This window comes from Copidosoma floridanum, unplaced genomic scaffold (genome assembly GCF_036245765.1).
Source record: "Copidosoma floridanum isolate Cflo_tuat_1 unplaced genomic scaffold, Cflo_Japanese_pri ptg000020l, whole genome shotgun sequence".
NCBI lineage: Eukaryota > Metazoa > Arthropoda > Insecta > Hymenoptera > Encyrtidae > Copidosoma > Copidosoma floridanum.
Genome location: NW_028321897.1, coordinates 17,374,769 through 17,394,829, shown reverse-complemented (window position 1 = coordinate 17,394,829; position 20,061 = coordinate 17,374,769). Strand labels below are relative to the sequence as shown.

The 20,061-nt window shown below is 36.9% G+C and overlaps 1 protein-coding gene across 1 annotated transcript in view; it reads left to right on the top strand.

The window, feature by feature from the left end:
• Window positions 1-20,061, top strand: part of Nhe2 (Na[+]/H[+] hydrogen exchanger 2) — a 1,770,486-nt gene that overhangs the window by 1,222,339 nt on the left and 528,086 nt on the right. The window contains exon 12 of the mRNA XM_089593690.1: window positions 8,261-8,401. Coding sequence (XP_089449816.1) covers window positions 8,261-8,401 — 141 coding nt within the window. The remainder of the gene's footprint in view (window positions 1-8,260; window positions 8,402-20,061) is intronic.

Sequence of the window (20,061 nt, the reverse complement as noted above, 5' to 3'; positions counted from 1 at the left end):
TTGTGGGACATTGCATTGGATCAAGTAAGTCGTGTGTATCCGGAACTGATTACGGAGAGAAATACATGGAGGACATATCGCTTATACTATACAGCTAAGAGCAATGCGAACCCATTGCACATGATTTTATATTTTAAAAAGGATACTTATACTCTTTTATGCTGCTGTGAACTTTCAAGGTACAACGTGGAGGACAGAAGAAGATTTATCTTCTGAAACGGTAGGTTATTCAAGCACATTGAAAGAATATAATCCTATTGCATGACACATCTGCTGCCATAAAATTTATCTTAGTGTGTAATAAACTTAAAGTGTGGTAAAAAAGGGTATTGAGTAGTAGTGCATGATAGTTTTTCACCACTATACATGAGACTTTCTCTGACATTTTTTATTACTCTATCTCAATATAGCCTTACATAGTAAAATGGGAAATTTGCCATCAGCACGCGTTACTGAGTCAGGCGCATTGACTCACGTGGGAATAGATTTTTTTGGGCCGATGTACATCAAAGAGAAGAAACCGCGGAATCGTAATCGCGTCAAGGTTTATGGTTGTGTGTTTGTATGTATGGCATCGAAAGCAGTGCATATCGAAATAGTGAGCGATTTAACCACCGAAGGATTTTAGGCGCATTTAGCGTTTTTTGCGGCCGACGCGGCATTCCCAAACACATGTTTTCGGACAACGGCACGAATTTTGTCGGAGCAAGTAATGAATAACAAGAAATTTTTGCTCTGTTTAACTTCGACCAGTTTCGTGACGATGTTGATCATTTCGCAGTCCAGAGAAACATCATCTGACATTTTAATCCGCCGCTTTCACCACACTTTGGTGGGATTTGGGAGTCGGCAGTAAAATCGTTTAAACACCATCTTAAGCGAGTGATCAGCGAACAACTCTCAACCTTTGAAGTACTTAATACCCTCGTTATCGAAATCGAAGCCATTCTTAATTCTAGACCACTTTATAGTATATCGAATAATCCTAATGATATAGCGGCCATCACGCCGGCACATTTATTAATCGGAAGACCGTTGAATTTTTTCCGGAAGCTGACCTTTCTTGTGCTCCAGGTAACCGATTGTCAGCATGGCGTTTCATTACGAGAGGACGACAAGATTTTTGGAAGCGATGGCACCTGGAATATTTGCACGAACTTCAACGTCGACAAAAGTGGAGCAAGTCCAATCATGAGATCGGTATCGATTCCGTCGTCCTCCTTATCGATAAAAATCAACCCTGCATGTGATGGCATCTGGGGGTTGTCATCGAGATCCACCCGGGCGCTGATGGCATCGTACGAGTCGTCACCGTTAAAACTGAGCAAGGGAGCTTCAAACGCAACGTCACATCGTTGTGTCCACTTCCGATCTCATCGTCACAAGAAGAAGACTAAATTTTCGATCGTGTTGTCTGTCTTATTTTAAACCGATTTGTGTAAACATCGCTCGAATTGTAAACACACTGACACACCACTACACTCTCTTACCATCGTACGATTCACACAGTAAGCACTTTTTCGAATACGCTACACATATGATGTTTTCGATTTGCTCGCCTTCTCTCGCAACCAGGGGAGCATGTTTAGTCAAAATGACAAAAATTTGTAGACCGCCTCGTGAGCGATGGAGGATCAACCTCGCAGCACGCCGAAGGTGGCAACACACCGAGTTCACACAAAATTCATCACATATTCACATATGCAAGCGTCGGTCAATTTCTTTCTTACCTTCGTCCTTTTCTCCTTTTGTGTCAGTCGGTACAATTAATCGCTCTCGTGCCAACTTATTAAGTCTCTTTCTATACTCTTATTAGCTAAACATTTTTCTCCTTCTGTATCATGCACCTACATCTCCATCTCCTTTGCTCCCATTAAGTGTCCTCGGGTCATAGGTCTCTCTCCCTCTCTTAATTGCTCACATCATTCTCTCTTTTCCCGGCTTTTCACATAAGGTACAAGGGATTGATGGGTCCTGTTGACTGCAGCGGGTAGGAGAATTAAAAAGGGAAGGGGGGTCTTGCGACTACTTTGGGTGGGTGATTTGGGTCAGTTCCGAACTATCTGTCTATACAAAGCGGTCTACAGTTGTCAACTGCGATCTTGAGTATCTGGCATAGTTGGGTATTATATTCGTCCTACTGGTTTCTACATCTTTCCTTATCATCATCACGCACACATGTATCTGGGAGTCACCTTTATGGGGTTAATTTTTCTCACGCTTTCCTTTTTCTATCATCATCGTCATCTGCATCATCTTAAAGAAGCTCGGCGTGCTGCGAATAAAGCACGGCGAAAATCCACTTCACGGACCGTGCGACGTTTGTCAATTCGTAAGTTTTTCGAGACACGTGCGGACTTACACGTATACGTTTTCTACACGCAATACACAAGTACATACTCTTGATTGCAGGAAGTTAATCTCAAATTTATTGTTCAACCTCACTTGTTTGTATTTTTCATTAATTTTTTTCTCTTGGATTTTTCTCTTCGGAGTTTTTTCCTTAAGCCACGAAGTATATCTTTGTTCTTGGCTCATAATCAGTGCATTTTAAATTTATTTCACCTATAGTTCATTCCCATCCTCCGTTCCGACAAATTCAGCAAAATTGTCTTTTTTTAAGGAGGATTTTAATTAATCATTTGTAAATTGAGTAGTTTTTTGTGCCACGATCCCTCTTAAATTCTAAGTAACAAATTAGTTGACTTCGTCAAAATAGACGCAGCCAACAGGGCAGCAACACTCTTGCTATAATTCAGTATGGATAATATTGAATGCATGAATCACCAATTTGATTTAACTCATTGTGCTGTGAAGAATGCTACAGCTTCAAAAAAAATGGATTTTAAAAGAGCAGCAACGACAAAACGATATTTTTAATCAATGTACACCTCATACACAATACTTATGCAATAAATTAGTTCTTCATGAATCAATGTCGATTTTTTTCATTCACGCCTCTTTTTTACTGCGCCGATAAAAATTACTTTATCGTATTAATTGACTCTATTCGTTGGCGAGGTACTGCGGTGAAGAGGAGTAAGTCAAACAATGTTGGGATACGCTTTCGGTTATGAAATGGTACACATGTTCTCTGGCAACACGCATCACTCGATACGCCAGCTCTTGAGAAAAAAATATGATGCTGGTACATTATACGCCTAATTAAGAAGCGAAGAGTTATCGGCCACGGCTTACACATACGTGTATCCTAGCATGACTCGTTGCACCCGCTCTTGCTAAGAAAAAAATATTACACTGGAACATTATACGCCTATAAATAAGAAGCGAAAAGTCATCGGCCACGGCTAACACATTCGTATAGATAAGAAATAATAGCTCTGTTTACTTGGCAAGGTACTCCATTGAGTAAGCCAACGTTGATCGCAGCTGAACGGGATACGCAATCCGCTACATCCACTGATACACGTTCACGCTTAATTATCTTTCTCTCGCGCTATACGTTGGGCTTGTCACACCTACACCTTTCGGACCCATCCTGATGACGTCGGAGCTTGATTCGCGGTCGGAAAGGAAGGGAGCTGTCAATATTATCCGACATCACAGCATTCGGAAGAGGCCCTTTTCCCCTGACGTTACCATCCGAGTAGTCCGCACCACCCACCACCCGTGCCCCTCCTCCCACCACCCGATTAGCCCCCACCACCTCTCCTCTACCGCCCGATCAGCCCCCACCACCGCCTCTCCTCCACTGCCTCTTCTCCACCCACAGCTATAGCTAGAACCTCTCCCCCCACCACTACCTCAGGGGGGGAGCTGGGGGGGTGCCAGAACCGCCATAGTTTACCTACTAGCGTCAAATTTTGGAAGTTGTATTTTGTTCTTGAAATGCTGAGTGGTGCTATCTGTATAGTAGATGGTTTTTTTCACAGAAGGAAAGGTTTTTTTGAGATAATCGATTATAATTTGTTGGATGTAATGAACGGCCACTTTGTCGTGATTTAGATTATCAGAGAAAATAACAATACTTTTATATGCGGTTTCTGCCTCTGAGTTCTTATAATATGTAACTACTGTTGCTATACTGCATTGATTGTTGTTGTAGTGAAAAGATAAAAATTGTTCACGAAACATTAAAATAGGATCCTCGCGTGTTTGTAACGATGATCGGTCGGTTGTATGTCATGTTTGGTATTTTATTTTCGTAATACAAGCACCTTTTAGTAAACTTAATAAATCTGAAGTAAATTTATCAACATTAGGACAATTTTTGCATTTACTTAAATAAAAATCTGGCGCTTGCTCTGGACAAACGATTTTGGCGATGCAATCTTTATTAGTATTAATTTTTTCTGACCGTTAAATCTGAAATGTTCAAACCATCAAGCATAATTTTGAAATTTGTATGATAGACACAAACGCAAACAGTGTGTGTGCCACTTGCACCAGTAAGCAAGCAACGTTTTGGCCAAAACTGTGCAAACTTAGAGCAACCAATTTTTGTTTCAGTATTATCGTTTTCGAATTTCAGATAAAGTTCTCTCAAATTGTAAAGAACGAGTCGTTTTTGTACGAACTCCTTACTGCCATTCTTTTTTGTAATACACTCATTATCTCTCATTCGGGGCATTATTCTGCTATTGTCATCGTTTTCATAATACAATTTTACTTTTTTGAGACTATCATCTGAGAGTGTATTATACGGTTTTCTGTTTTTTATCGAATTATTTGGTAGTTTGGATTAACTAGCTGATCATACAGACGAGTTTGAAAATTTCGCAATTTGTCGGAGACCCCATGTGAAAAGTAATAACTTCTGGAGCAAAAGTTTTTCGATCTTTGAAACGTTTTTGCTCTGAAAGTTTGCTTTAAAATTATTGACTATTTAAAAATAATCTTGTAACGGAAGATTATTTTAAAGTAGTTGCTTCCTACATTGATCACAAATATGTGCGTTGTCGGGAATCGTAGGAAAATATTTTTTAACGTTCTCAGGTACAGTCCAATGATTTTAAGAATGCTTTATATTACCATTGTTAGGATCAAAAAAACATATGAAACTCATGATTATAGCTTCAAATAATTTTTAAAAGTATTATAGTAACATTGATTATCGATCGACAACCACGCACTGGACACTTATTTTCTTGCGCACTAATTAAAAACAGTGATTTATTAGCCTCAAATTTTATCAAAGCACAAGGTTTAATAGGAGGGTATGTTAGCGCAAAACATACTCGCAACAAGCAAAGGTCACCAAAACCTTCGCGAATAACATAAAACAACGATATTCCTAGGTTTAATATGTGACACTATGCACTGGATTTGTCACGAGTCCAGAATTATAAATAATAATAGCCATCACGGATGAATTCAAGAGTTTCCTTTTAGTTGGCCGTTTGAGATCTTGGCAGTATGATGATAACGTAATAGCAGAATATACGACTGCGCGACTGACGATTTTTTCTTAACGTATGACTTCCAAAAATGCATTTACCGCTTTCCTACTCTTATTGTTAACAACAATCGTGTCAGAAAGTGCCTTTTTGATTGATAAAAAATAAAAGGGAAGAAGGTAAGTAAATCACTATTACGAGAGTTAGAAATCTAATTTTATAACCTGATATATGCCATGAACAAAAATTTTTTCGACTAAATTTAATAGCACCATTGAAAAGATAAGATAAAAATCTATCAATTCGTATTTAAAAAAAATTTTTTTAGCTACTTGTCTTTGATCGTGAAGTAGATATAAAAAAGAGCATCACCTGACCGCCGCAGCCATGGCACGTGAGGCCGCGTCGAGCTATGCGCCTCTGTGTTGTTTTATTGATATCTTACAAACCCATTTTATTTCCACTTTGAGAATTTATTTACGTATACTTGATGACTTGCTTTTTCGGTTAACGTATGAAAAAGAAAAAAAAATGAACGCTGAGAGAAACTAACCTCAACTTTTTACTTGATTTTAACCTTAAAGAAAGGGTTTGCAGCCAAAAATAATAGCACCAACCGAAAGAGCAGATAAAAATCTATCGATTCAAACTTGCGTATTATTTTTTTAGCCACTAACTAGTGATCGTGAGCAAGTTGAAAAAATGCACTTTGCGCGGTGACTGTCTGGTTTTGCTTGGACGAGCTTCTATATGGTCACGAAGTACCAAAAAGAATCTTTTGTAATATACAACTTTTTATTGGCATAGAAAAACTTGCCATGTCAATTTAAAAGTAATCGTAAGTAAACATGGATATAACGTTGGATACTTGAAAGCTGTTTGTAAAATTATAAAAGAATCATTAGTTTTTCTTTTATTTACTTTCGAAAATGAAAATAATAAATAATATTACTGTTAAACATACTTACATTGAGATTGTGGTTCAACGAATGTAGACTTAACAATATATAAACAGGTTTATTTATATAAACACTAACTTAGATTAAACTGGAATACAAAACGTGGCCATGAGAGCATAACATAATACGAGTTCATATAATTTGGCTAATTCCTGTATTAATAAAATTTTTATGAGAGCCTTTGGAGAACTAGCGCCAAGATAATCTGCATGAGAAATAAAGTTGATCTGCTGTAGTAAACGCTATGAACTACAGCAACAGTTATAACTGTCATTTATATATAGAGTTGAGAGGCAGAGTTTCTACAGTTAGTAGCTGCTACAAGGCCATTGTTTTGTCAGTGCACTACAACATTATCGTAGTAACAAGTTGATCGCAACACTTTCAAGAATGTGCTGACATAAAGTGATTCAATATTACAACTGAACGTCCGTAGTAAGGTCTCTTCGCATCGCTTATCAGAACACAAACGTTTTAAGCAAGTGAGGTGCTATTCACAGGAACGGCTTGTACAATTAATCAGTTTTCTTTGGCAATGCAATTGCTACTTACGTGACCATACGCATTTTCAAAAAAAGCTAGCACCACGCCATATCGGTGAGATACATGACTGTTCAGTATACTTTGTCATATCGTGCGTTGCTCACAAACGTGCGAGTAGCTATAAAGATTTAGTACTAAGATGATACGTGTGAAAAGAAGTGAATCATCTACTGCAGTAAAAAACCTTTGCCTGTAGCAGCAGATATGACTCTGCCATTTAATTTTAGTCATAAGGTAGCGCTGTGCATGCCCCATTGTGCACTGTAGTGGTGACGCAATATGTTCACTGTAGCGTAAAGTTACTGTTACAGGACGTGAACATATTCCACGCATGTAATTGCAACTGACTCATCTTAGTGAGGTGGATGTTTTCTTAAAACTATAGTAGCTTCTGTCTTATCATGTTTTTTTAGTGTTTTACTATGGAAAATACTTCTAGTTATAAGTTGCGGTATTACTATACACATGTTGACTATAGTTATCGACATTGTGAAAAAGTGTCGCAAAATTTAATTAATCTAAATTATGTAGTTACTTTGGGCTTGTCGGAACGTATCTTTACCTTTTTTTCTTTTCCCTTTCTTTATGAGTACTCGGTAACTTCTGGTTTCTTTGATTAATAAAAAGGTTATAAAAAAAGTGTAGCTGAAGAGTCTAAATGTTACTGACTGGCTTCGTCATGTTAATGAATAACTAGAAAGATAACAAGCCAAACAGTAATAGCTTGATTTTTCTTATTCTCTCTATCGATTCCATCTTCTATGCAGTCTTTGAAAATAGCGTATTTGGTCACAGTTCTCCTTATGCATACTCTGCAACCCAATAACAGTATCGCTACTCATATTACTTTCTTCTAATTTTCTAAGAAGATGGTTGTTTACCATAATTAATGTATCTCTTTACTTTTCTTAGTATGTCAAACATAGGTACCTCTCTATACTTTTCCCACCTGTCATACCATTTCATGTATACTAACATTTAACACGTTGACTCCATCAAAGCAACGTACTTAGAATTTAATAGAATACCTTTAATATTACACCACATCACTCTCTTTATACTACTCAAAGATTTTGCATGCTTTTTTAACCCGATGTACCACTCTTTTTATTCAGGTTTCTGGTAATAATATATAGACAATAGAGGTGGAAGGACAGTCCTCCCACTTTTTAGTAAGTGAGTGGCGGCACAGCAGCTCGTTTGAAAACTCTTACGTGGTGGTCAGGGTTTGTTATCGCGAGCTACTATGTCGCAATAAGTACTTTTATATTTTAATACACTTTTTTTATAAATAGGTAGGTGACTTCGTTTCCTTATGTATCATAAAAATAACGCTATTTTATTTGAAATTAGATTTTCTTTTAATTGGGTGTTAGAAAGTAACTATTTTAAATTTTTTAGCATCGAAGATTAAGTTATAGTCGTCATGCAGTGAATGATAAGGATCTTAATACTCAAGTTAATTACAAAATGCACATGAATATTCGACGGTTTATGGGTGAGCCTAAACATCGCAATAAACGGAGTAAAAAGTCTTTTAAGGTATGTTCGACAAGATATACTACTACTGTATAATGTAAATAGTAGTAAAATGTATATTTTGATTAAATAATGTTAGTTAAATTAGTTTTTTTATAGATAGTGATGTATTTATCTATAAACTCTTGATTTACAAAAGTTAGTCAATAGAATCTTTGGATACTTTCATCTTTCTTTTTTTCATAAAAAGCTGTGTAATAAGAATCACTGAGTTTTAAGAACGAATATGTACGAATGTTTTTCAGATGTTACGATAAAAGTGTACCATAATTAAATACAAAATGATTATTAACAGATATACAAAAACTTACCAAGAGGAGCATGACTGTTATATGTTTATCAGTATTTCACAGGTCACTAATGCTTCACAGTCCCTTTATAGCCTTTCCACAAAATAAAAAGCTAATAGTAATGCATGAGACTCTACAAAACTGCAAAAATATGTTAATGCCAATTATAGGCTTTTTTTGGGGTTCTGAATTATAAAATTGAAGCAAATTTAATTTTTCCAATTTTTTGATACTAGTGAACACATTTTTTATTTATCTACTAAGTAGATATATGATAAATGTTTTTATTACAGTCAGTTATTACTCACTCTTACTGTTATCTGTAGTTAATTTTTTAACGGGTACCCCTTAACATACGTACATTAACGTCTTTGCAGAGGCATATTGGCCTGCAGAGTACAGCTAAAATGAAGTACTAAATATAAACATAGTAATGTTGTAGTCTTTTTTGTATACAATATTATATTGGTAGTTAATGATTCAAGTCAATATTTCGAATGTTTAGGAGCTGCGAAATGTTAAGAGTTTGAAAAAGACGATTTTCACAAAGACAAGCGCATTGATTGTATTTAATAAGCAGAGAGAAAATGACTAAAAACGCCATCAAGTGTAGTAGTAATAAACGTCCGAATTATTTTAACGTATTGAATTTTAGTATGAGCCAAATATTATACGTTATACTTATTTAAGCGTGGTGATTAATACTATGGAAAAAAATGTCTACTTTGTCATGCGCTTAAATTCTAAAATAAGCCAGCCAGAACGTGTTATGCATCACCAAAAGTGTAACTACTAGAAATTAAAATACCACCTAAACCATTAATAACATTAACCAACCAGATGCTATCCTACTTCTGCAGTTCATTCAAACATTCAATTAATTTTTTCAAATAATATCGCTAAGAGCATCAGTCATTTTAAAAAATAATAATGCAAATTGTCAACAGTTTCATTCAACATTTAAAAAGAAAGGCCCAATTTATAATAAAGTAAGCTCATTGCTTACAATGTTAAACAAAACATACATACTTTTTCAAATTAACTTTATATGTGGTGAAGACAGAAACGCACTTGCCAATTGCAAGGATGCCCATTGTGGCTACAAAAACCATAATTAACCTTCTGTCAAATGTATCATTGATGTGCTGGATGATGTATTGAATAAGAATAATACATCGTTAAAATTATTCACATTACATTTACATAAATTTTAATATGACAATTTTATTATCGCCATTAATCGTAATAAAATCCGGGATGGAGATTATATTCGTACATTCAATGTACGTATAGCTCAAAAAGTTGCTCAAATCATAGTTAGCGACTCTTCAGCTATGCAAAAGGCCTGACTCGAAAAATAAATGATAGTTTCAAAATCGTCACTGATACACACTTTTCGTAAATCAATATCCATGTATATTCTGGAAGGTGCAAGATAGATACGGCTTAAATATAAAACAACGGGATCTCGGTAAAAGTACTTTATTTGTTATGAACCTAATCATTACTTATTTTTAATCGACATTTATAGATACATTCTTAAATAAGGCATAACCAATACAGCAAAATAGTGTAATAAATTTAGCTTAAAACTCTTAAAACGTAAAAGGAAGGTGGTGCAACGAGTTTTAATAATCAACAAGCCAAACTTTTTGTGTTTAATTTGGCTACACTGGCCAAAATGAACAAGTAGGAAGTGTGTTTAAAGCAGCCTATGAGGGTGGGTGGTTTTAAATAGCGCAAGGGAGTTGGGGTGGGTGAGAGTCCTCTACAGGAATTTTAGATTGGCTGTAGAGATTAATCAAACTCGAGAACGTTGGATTGGAGGCTCTAGACATGGTAAGGCAGTGCCTCTGCTGGATTCTAATGCCACCACTGGAGCTGGTGCCACTGGAGCAAAGCACACTGATTATTGCATGCCATTGGATTGGAGAAATTCTTTGACATTCAATTCAAGACAGACTAAGTGCTTTTATCTGCATCAGTTGTAGGTTTATGTCATCGCTCCAGGGTAATTTTAAGATACATAAAAAATGCATAGAGAACAATGTGCACTGTATGAAGAATTACGCCTTAAAATAAATTAAAAGTGGCTGGCAAAAAAAGCAATTCGAGCAGCGACAAATTTGGACGTCAACGATATAAATTTTGAAATATAACAGTTGCTGACAGAAAACTCAGTATAATGCAATCTGTTCATAAAGCTCACAATACTAACAAACCTGTTAATAACCAGCCACAGTTTCTTAGCTCACTGAATTTGTCGGGCATGCCAGTGCACCTTTTACAACTGAAAGTTAGCTATTTGACTTCACAGTCTTAACCAACCAAGGCTGTGCAATAAAGTTAATAAGCTTCGGTCAGTCATAAGGACATTGATGAAAGACCTTTTTTAAAATCAGCATCCTAAATGAAAAGTTTTTAGATAAAAATGTATTACTACCACAAATACCTTTGTTTTCACAGATGAAGCAATTGATTTTTAACGGATTTATTTTCTAATTAGATTGGCATTGACAATGGTATGAACAAATTTCAAAGCCAAACAATACCTGCTTATATATGTATTCATATATTATATAGTTATTTGTGTGGGGTATTCCACATATCCCCCCACAGCCCCCCGCATCCCTTCCACAGACCCCCCACGGACCCTTCACAAATAATCTAAAAATTCAACAGTTTGTACCTTTTAATCGAGATTTCTCATTTTTTCTTGTACCTCTGCAGCACCCAACACTACTTTTCTTGACTTTTAAAGCCTCACCACACCATTTTTCTTACCCCCTCACAACTTTTTCTATTAAGTATGAATTATCCTCATTAACAATAAATATTAATTTCACTTGGTTTTAAAAACAATTATTTTCATCTATTTTACGACACCGCAAAGAAGGCAAATAGATAGACTTTATACATATAGATGAAACATAAGATCCATGTTCATTAAGGTAATAATGTGAATAAATAATTTATTAAAAATTAATATAATATAATGATCATCAAATTGTTGCGATTCATTGATAAGTATTACGTTCTTAGTGCACTTAACTTTTTTTGTGTTACTATTATTTTAAAACAATACGATATTTATTATTTTTTATGTGTACATAAAAGATATGACATAATACAACTACATCTACAAATTAAAACGTTACATAAATATTAAATAAAAATAACTGTAGTAGTATCACCTAATTTGAAAAGGTTAAGTGAATAACCTATTAAATTAAGCTTTATCATAACCACGAAGAGACAGAACTCCCCGCACCCAATCGTTAATTCAGATGTATACTTGATTTATGTAAAATTATCAATGCATACATGTTTTAAAAGTATTAATATTTTATGTATATATATATATATATATATATATATATGCATATATATATATATATATATATATATATATATATATGCATATATATAATCTGAATTCAAAGAACCCGCCTGTCTCTTACTTATTGCTTTAACGTATACGTATTATGAAATAATTATTGTTGTATTTTAATTTTGTAAATCAATAAATTAAAATTTAACTGTACAACTGATATTTAAAACATAAGGTATAATAAAATTGACTAAGTGTTTTGAAAATAGCTATAATAATTTTCTTATAACATGAATACTAAGCCGTTATACTTTGAAAAATTTTCTTTGAAAAATTAGAGATTTTTTACGCCAAAAAATTTAAAACTAAATGTTTTCGACAAAAATTATCATCTTAAAAAAATACATCACGTCATGTGCACTTGTTAAATAATAAAATATTCATAATTAACTTTCAATTTATTGCCATTAATATTGCCAACTTATCTATAAAAATGATTCAGTACAGTCAATGAATTGTGTAAAAATCTCTTTCCAAACTATATTTTTTATTTCCGTGTTTTTTTACCCTTGTACTTAAACAAATAAATTATTTTTATCTTTGTATCTTGAAAAAGCCACATATGATTGACCATGAGTAAATAAGGATTTTTTTCAATACAAACCTACACCATCACAACTTTGACCTAGATATTTGTTTATTGTCATAGCAAATGCCACCACAATTGGAAATTGTTTACCATACAAAATGAAAGTCAATGTTGAGGAGTTTTCTGTGTCGAAAGTTTTTTTTTTGAATAAAAACTCTATTTCCAATTTTTTCTCCAGCTATTGTTTATCACTCTATATTATACTGTAATAGTTTTGTTATTTGTAAGCGCATTTCATTACAGAGATCATCTGATATACTTAAATATCTTAGTTACATTACTGTTGTACCAACTTTTAGATTTAGTTTATGAAGTGGCAATCCTTCACCAATATTGTTAAACATTAACACCAGAAAATTTAAACAAGCTTATATCGTCAAATATATTAATCCCTTCATAAGTTGCATGATCTATACTATAGCAAGTTTTAATTTCTTTATCTAATTTTTTAAGAATTTTATTATTTAAATTAAAGGTGTACTCGTTATGCAATTCAAGTATAACACTGTGATTCATCGGACAATTGTAGATATTAGAAAATATTTGAGAACATACATCATTTGAGATCCAATTTTTAGGAATATAAAAAGTTTTCATTTCCCATTATACAATTTCTAAGAATAGTTTCAAAATTCTTTATCATAAAAACGAGTATTGATTTCTAATTTTAAAATTTATAATAAATTCCATAAGAATGAAGATTTGATGGTTTATTCAATTATATTTTTTCTATTACCGTTTTTTATTACTCGGAGAATATGACAAAAATCACCTCCTAAAATAGTTAATTTATTTCCAAAACATTTTTCAGTATCATGTAAATCTCTTAACGTTCTGTCTACTACTTCCAATGCTTTTTTTAAGAATCATTGAAGCCTCATCCCAAATGATTAGATCAACTTCTCTTAATTTTTTTTTGTCTGTCTCGGATTCTTAAAATACTCTCTCTATACTATAAAGATCTAAAAGAAGTCTAAAAGTTCTATGACTGCTCATCTTCTTTAGAAGCAAAATTGATGCTATACCAGTCTATGCCATTGACATAATTTTTTTAATTTGATAAATAAAAAAATAAATTAACGTTTAATATAAATAAATTTTTCCTGACCCTCTGAGGCCATCTGTGAAGAAAATATTATTTTTTTGTTTCCAAATAATATTAAATATATTTTTCTGGTCATTATTCGAACTTTTATTCATCAAGTAAAACATTTCTTTACTGAAACGTATTTCCTCATCTATATCTTCTTTTTTGCTCTCCATTTTTTTTGGTGTAGATAAATTAAAGCATTTACATGATTTATCTTCTGGTCGTAAAATTTAGTTATTATGTACAAGAGATAAATTATCTTTATTATTAGGCAATCCTTCTATAAAGAGTTCTTAGTATTTATTCCATACTTTCTTACCTTGAACGTTTTCTGAAATTAAAATCCACGCAAAAAATTGTTATTTATGATATGGAAACATAACAGAAATTCCTACTTTAAAAATATCATCGATATTTTCATCAGTGTCTATTGAACCCATTGTAATTGCAATATCTTTTAAACTATTATAAGTTATTCCTTTATATGTTCTGATATCTTCAAACAGTGTCCAACCAGTTACTTTATTTAATACAAGTTAAAAAAAAAAATTTTCATGATCTTTTGGGGATACAATGTTTTATAGTTTTGTCTCAAAATTTTTTTATAACAGTGTTAATATTATTTTCTTTAAATACCAGTTTCTGTTTGTTATCAAGGTGATTAGCTTAATTTACAACTATATGTTAAGGTATTTTAGTTGTAATTGTCGTGAAGGCAATCTGGATAAGAGCAATGATACTGGGTCGAGAAATAAGAAGAACACTTTGTTACAAAAGAAAGATTTATATAAGTATATTGGTATGAGAGTGCTTGATACAGGCGTGCTTTTGGACTCGTGTCTCGTGATCGACTAACTCTACGCTCGTGCGCTAGGAGAGCCGTGACTTACGATACATGTGTGTACGAGCGCAGGTAATACAAAGACACGTAGCCGACTGCGGCGCTGTAGATGACATATATATATAAGGAGCCCCAGAGACGTGTACTCAACACTTCCACCGTTTCTGGAGCTCATTTACAAAAAAATTTTTTTTTTTTTTTCCTTATTACATTAATTTGGCACTTAGTCCTAGAATCTCGCAAAGCCATTTGAAACGATCTTTAGGTAGAGCTTTAGTCAAGATGTCTGCCTTTTGGTTCTCAGACGAGACATATTGTATAATAATTTCGCCGCTTTCGTGTTTTTCTCTTAGAAAATGATACCGCACGTCAATGTGTTTTGTTCTCTTGTGAAATTCAGGATTTTTCGCTAACTTTATGGCACTTTGATTGTCAACTAGAAGAGTAATATTGTTTATCTCCTGACGTACGATGTCGTTAAGTAGTTTACGAAGCCACACAGCTTCTTTCGCCGCTGCAGCCGCTGCCACATATTCGGACTCGGTTGTACTGAGTGTAACTAATTTTTGAAGCTGCAATGACCAGGTGACCGGACCGCCAGCCATACAGAAAATGTAACCCGTTGTTGATCTGCGAGTGCCCACGTCGCTCGCAAAATCTGCGTCAGAGTAACCGATAGGCTCGTTTGAGTCGTTATCTCTTTTATACAAAATTCCGACAGTTCGAGTTCCGACCAGATATGCTAAAACACGCTTCACTCCTTGCCAATGACTCGAATCGTGATTGTCCAGGAATCTACTTAAAGCGCATACGGAAAATGCAATATCGGGTTGCGATACTATAGCCAGAAACATCAACGATCCGACTGCCTCGCGGTACGGGACGTTGGGCTCTTTTCCACGGTTACTATCGATGGGCTGTAAATGCGTGTGAGGATCCGCGGGTATACTTACAGGATATGCGCTATTCATGCCGAATTTACTCAGAATTTTATTGACATACGTGCTCTGATTGATGAGCATTTTTCCAGTTTCTCTGTCGCGGTATATCTGCAGTCCTACGAAATAGCTACCGTCGCCTACCGTAATTTCAAAGTTTCCTTTCATTTTTTTAAGTATGTGCTCCAAGGCTTTTGCGGACTTGCACGCGAGCAAACCATCATCTACGAACAGAGCGAGGTAAACACTATGCCCGTTGCACCGACCTACAAAAATACATTTATCGGCATCGCTTGCCTTGAACTCAAACAGGTCCAAAAATTCTTTGAATTTATTATTCCAGCAACGAGGAGCCTGTTTGAGTCCATACAGTGATTTGTTGAGTGAACACACCACTCTTTCCTTGTTGGCTGCGAGGACTTCCACTCCATCAGGTACTTCCATGAAGATCTTTTCCTCGAGCTCTCCGTAAAGAAAGGCAGATCGAACGTCGAAGGTCACCATATCCAAGTCGTGTAGGGTGATATACGCCAGAAGCACTCTCAGAGAGTCATACCTGACGACGGGAGAAAAGGTGTCCGTGTAGTCCTCTCCTTCTTTCTGCATGAAACCCTTGGCGCAGAGCCGTGCTTTGCAGTGCGGCTCATCATTTTCGGTCGCCTGGTTGACCTTGAACATCCACTTTGAGTTGATTGTTCGTGTTCCTGACTCTCTGGACACTATGGACCAAGTGTTATTTCTCTGGTGTGCGTAGAGTTCCTCCTGTATCGCCTTTCGCCATTTCTTTGCATTGGGACTATGCCGTGCTTCTGTGTAAGTTACTGGTACGCTGATGGACGCAAGGTTAGCATCATACCTTTTGGGCTTCTTCAGAGTAGCTTGATCACACAACACTCTTCGCTCAGACTGCTGTTCGGGAGCGCAGTCATCAAGATTGACCAAAGGCTCCTCGTCATCTCGCTCTGACCCGTCGTCTGCGTCTGCATCAGCTACGGGCGCTGCAGCGTCACCAATCACCTGACCGCCCGAGGAAAACACCAGCTCGTCGTCGTCACCGGGAACTGCCGACTCACCCTGACCCGAAGAGTAACTCTCGTTGATGACCACGTTGCGTGAAACCGAGACTTTCCGAGTCAACGGGTCGTATAGCCTGTAGTTGCTGGACTCGTCCTGATAGCCCACAAGCAGCATTTTTTCCGAGCGTGCATCAAACTTCTTGGTTAGCTGTTTGGGGATATGCTTGAATGCCTCAGCGCCAAATACGCGCACGTGGGAGAGATCAGGTCTCTTGCAAGTCCATGCCTCGTATGAGGTCTTGCCTGGATCGTTCGGCGCAAGAGACACTCTATTCAGGATGTAAACAGCTGTGTTTACCGCCTCAGCCCATAACGGCTCAGGGAGATCTCGAGCATGGAGCATCGTACGAGCGCATTCCACAATGGTTCTGTTGTCTCGCTCGGCCTTACCGTTCTGCTCGGGTGTATATGGGGCTGTGTACTCGTGAATTATTCCACGTGTGGCGAGATACTCTTTAAGGCGTTCGTTTGTATACTCAGTGCCGTTGTCACTTCGAAGTACCTTCATACGTCTCTCGAACCTGTTGTTCACTTCTCGTTCGAATTCGACAAAGCGTTCGAAGACGTCGGCCTTGTGCTTCAGAAAGAACACCTTTCGATAACCTGTGGCGTCGTCTCTGAACGTAAGGACGAAGCGCGCTCCTCCAATAGAATTTTCGGGCATAGGCCCACATACATCTGTGTGTATGTAGTCGCCCGGTCTAACCTCACGCTTGACTGCCTCACCAAACGGCAACCGGTGCGCCTTGCCCAGCTGGCACGGCTCGCAGAAGAATTTATCTTGTCCCGCCACCTTCATGCCGTCGACCAACCTCTTGGCAGGCAGCTGTTGAAGCGCCCTTGTATTGACGTGCCCCAGACGTTCGTGCCAAGTGTTAAGGCTTGCCTCAGCCAGATTGGCCTCCAGCGGCTGCATGACAGGGACGCGCAGTAACATTCTGTAGATTTTGTTCGACTGCTTTACACCAGTGACCAGCACCTTTCCGCGCTGTATTATTTTCACGCTGTCACTGTTGAAGAGCACCTCCATTCCGCGCGACGTGCATGAACCAACAGAAAACAAGTTCTTCTTTAACCCGGGCACGTATAGAACGTTCTCGATGCGCGCGTCAAGCCAGCAACCATTCACGAACCTTTTTGCCAATACAGTACCTTCTCCGACAACTGCACACTCATCGTCGTCGCCAAGAGTGATATTCGTACCGTCCCTCCTCGGTCGGTAATCCATTAACCACTCCTTTCTGTAGGTCATGTGAGCTGAGGCCCCACTGTCGGTAAGCCAGACATCTGCAGAGTCTAGGCTTAGAAGCTTCTCCTTCTGTTCGGCCATCTGCTTCCACTCATGACGAGCCTCCACCATTGCTCCCCGATCGCTCGTAGCAACAAGTGCGACATCATCGGAGGAGTCATTTTTCCCAGAAACGTTCAGGCCCTGTTGGAAACCTGCGCTCTTCCGCTTAGAACATTCCCGCGCGAAGTGTCCCTTTTCACCACACACATAACATTCAATGTCCTTTCTATCTCGATGTTTTTTAGCCTGTGCGGAGCCTGTGTCACCTTTGTGTTGAGCCCGGCTTGTTGTCGCAGCCAAGGCCGCCTGTTCTTCACTTTCAGCGTTGAGATAAACCTCCTCCTCGATCAACCTTTCTGCCAGATAATCCACAGTCTGACGACTGGGATCTACACTGCTCCATGCCGAGCGTAAGCCTCGACACTTGGTCGGCAGACTAGCCAGAATTTTCGATATGATCACCAGGTCAGGAATGTTTTGTCCAAGATCGATCAGCTGCATAGCTAGATTTTGAACTTTGGCCACATGCTGCGAAACTGTGTCCTTGGGATCCATTCGGTATTCGTGAAAGCGCTGGCTTAGCAACAACTTGTGCGTCTCACTCTTTTGCTCGTGTATGGAGGATAGCCTGCTCCACATCTCCTTAGCCGTTGTGGAACTCAGCAAGCACTGCAGCTGATCGGGCTCCATCGCCGACGAGATGATGTACATAGCCTTGGCGTTATCCTTGACCCACGTCCTGGCCTCATTACTCGCAGGATCGGCCGGTAATACACTTGTTCCCTGAACAATGGGCAGGAGCTCCTGAGATGTAAAAATGACGTTTAGTTGGAATTTCCAAGCTTGGAAATTCTTGCCGTCGAACTTCGTAATGTTCCGTGTAGAAATCTCTCCAGCCATTCTTCTGGTGAGAGCACTGACCACTTTTTTCCGCGTACAGAGTCAATCGACAGCAACAAGGTTTTTCACGCGCGATGTAACGTGGGCTGGGCCCTTACCCTGTTAAGGTATTTTAGTTGTAATTGTCGTGAAGGCAATCTGGATAAGAGCAATGATACTGGGTCGAGAAATAAGAAGAACACTTTGTTACAAAAGAAAGATTTATATAAGTATATTGGTATGAGAGTGCTTGATACAGGCGTGCTTTTGGACTCGTGTCTCGTGATCAACTAACTCTACGCTCGTGCGCTAGGAGAGCCGTGACTTACGATACATGTGTGTACGAGCACAGGTAATACAAAGACACGTAGCCGACTGCGGCGCTGTAGATGACATATATATATAAGGAGCCCCAGAGACGTGTACTCAACACTATATGACTTCTACTGCGAATGAGGAATTCTTGTTATCTCGAAGCTGCTTTCATTGGACCTTAATATCTAGCATCAACGTCACTATTAATTACATCAAATATTTCTTCATCTTGGTCTTTTAATTTTTGAATTTTGATGTATGCTTTGTCACTACCTTTGTAAATATAGTTATAAGTAAGTTTTATGCTTTGAATAGATTCGCAGAATTCGACGTTAATATGAAATTTATATTGCATTAACAAAAATTTGTTATACAGTACGACCATTGAATGATCTACTAAGATTTCATCTTTTCTCCAAATTTAATTAACATGTTATTCGGAAGTATAATTTTTTCTTTAACATTAAGGGTAATTATTCGTTTAAAATAAAGTTACGTTTGTAAAAGATTTGGAAAAATTTCTTGTGCATTTTTTAACAATCATACAAGGACTTTGTTCTGCATGAGGTTTATGAAGCATGTGTTTAATCACTAATTTTGTGAGCTTTGTATTACCAGAAGAAATGTTAGCTGAATTAATTGCACCAATTTATTCAGATGTAACAATTTTTTATCAGGATACAAAGTTATTAAAACACGTGCATGAGGTAGACTTCGTTTTTAAAATTCGATGTTAAAACTTATATTAATTTCAGGTGAAATAGTCTAACAGTTAAGCTTGGAATATTATTTAGTGTTGTATTTTTAGGAAATGTTAATAAAATTAACTTAATTTAGGATTAAGTAGTACTGTTATAAATAAATCTGGTCTATAATATTTCCTCATTATAGACAACGCATCTTGATAATGTTTCTGCATATATCTTGGACTTCCAATGTATGTAGATGGGACTATAAAAAGAT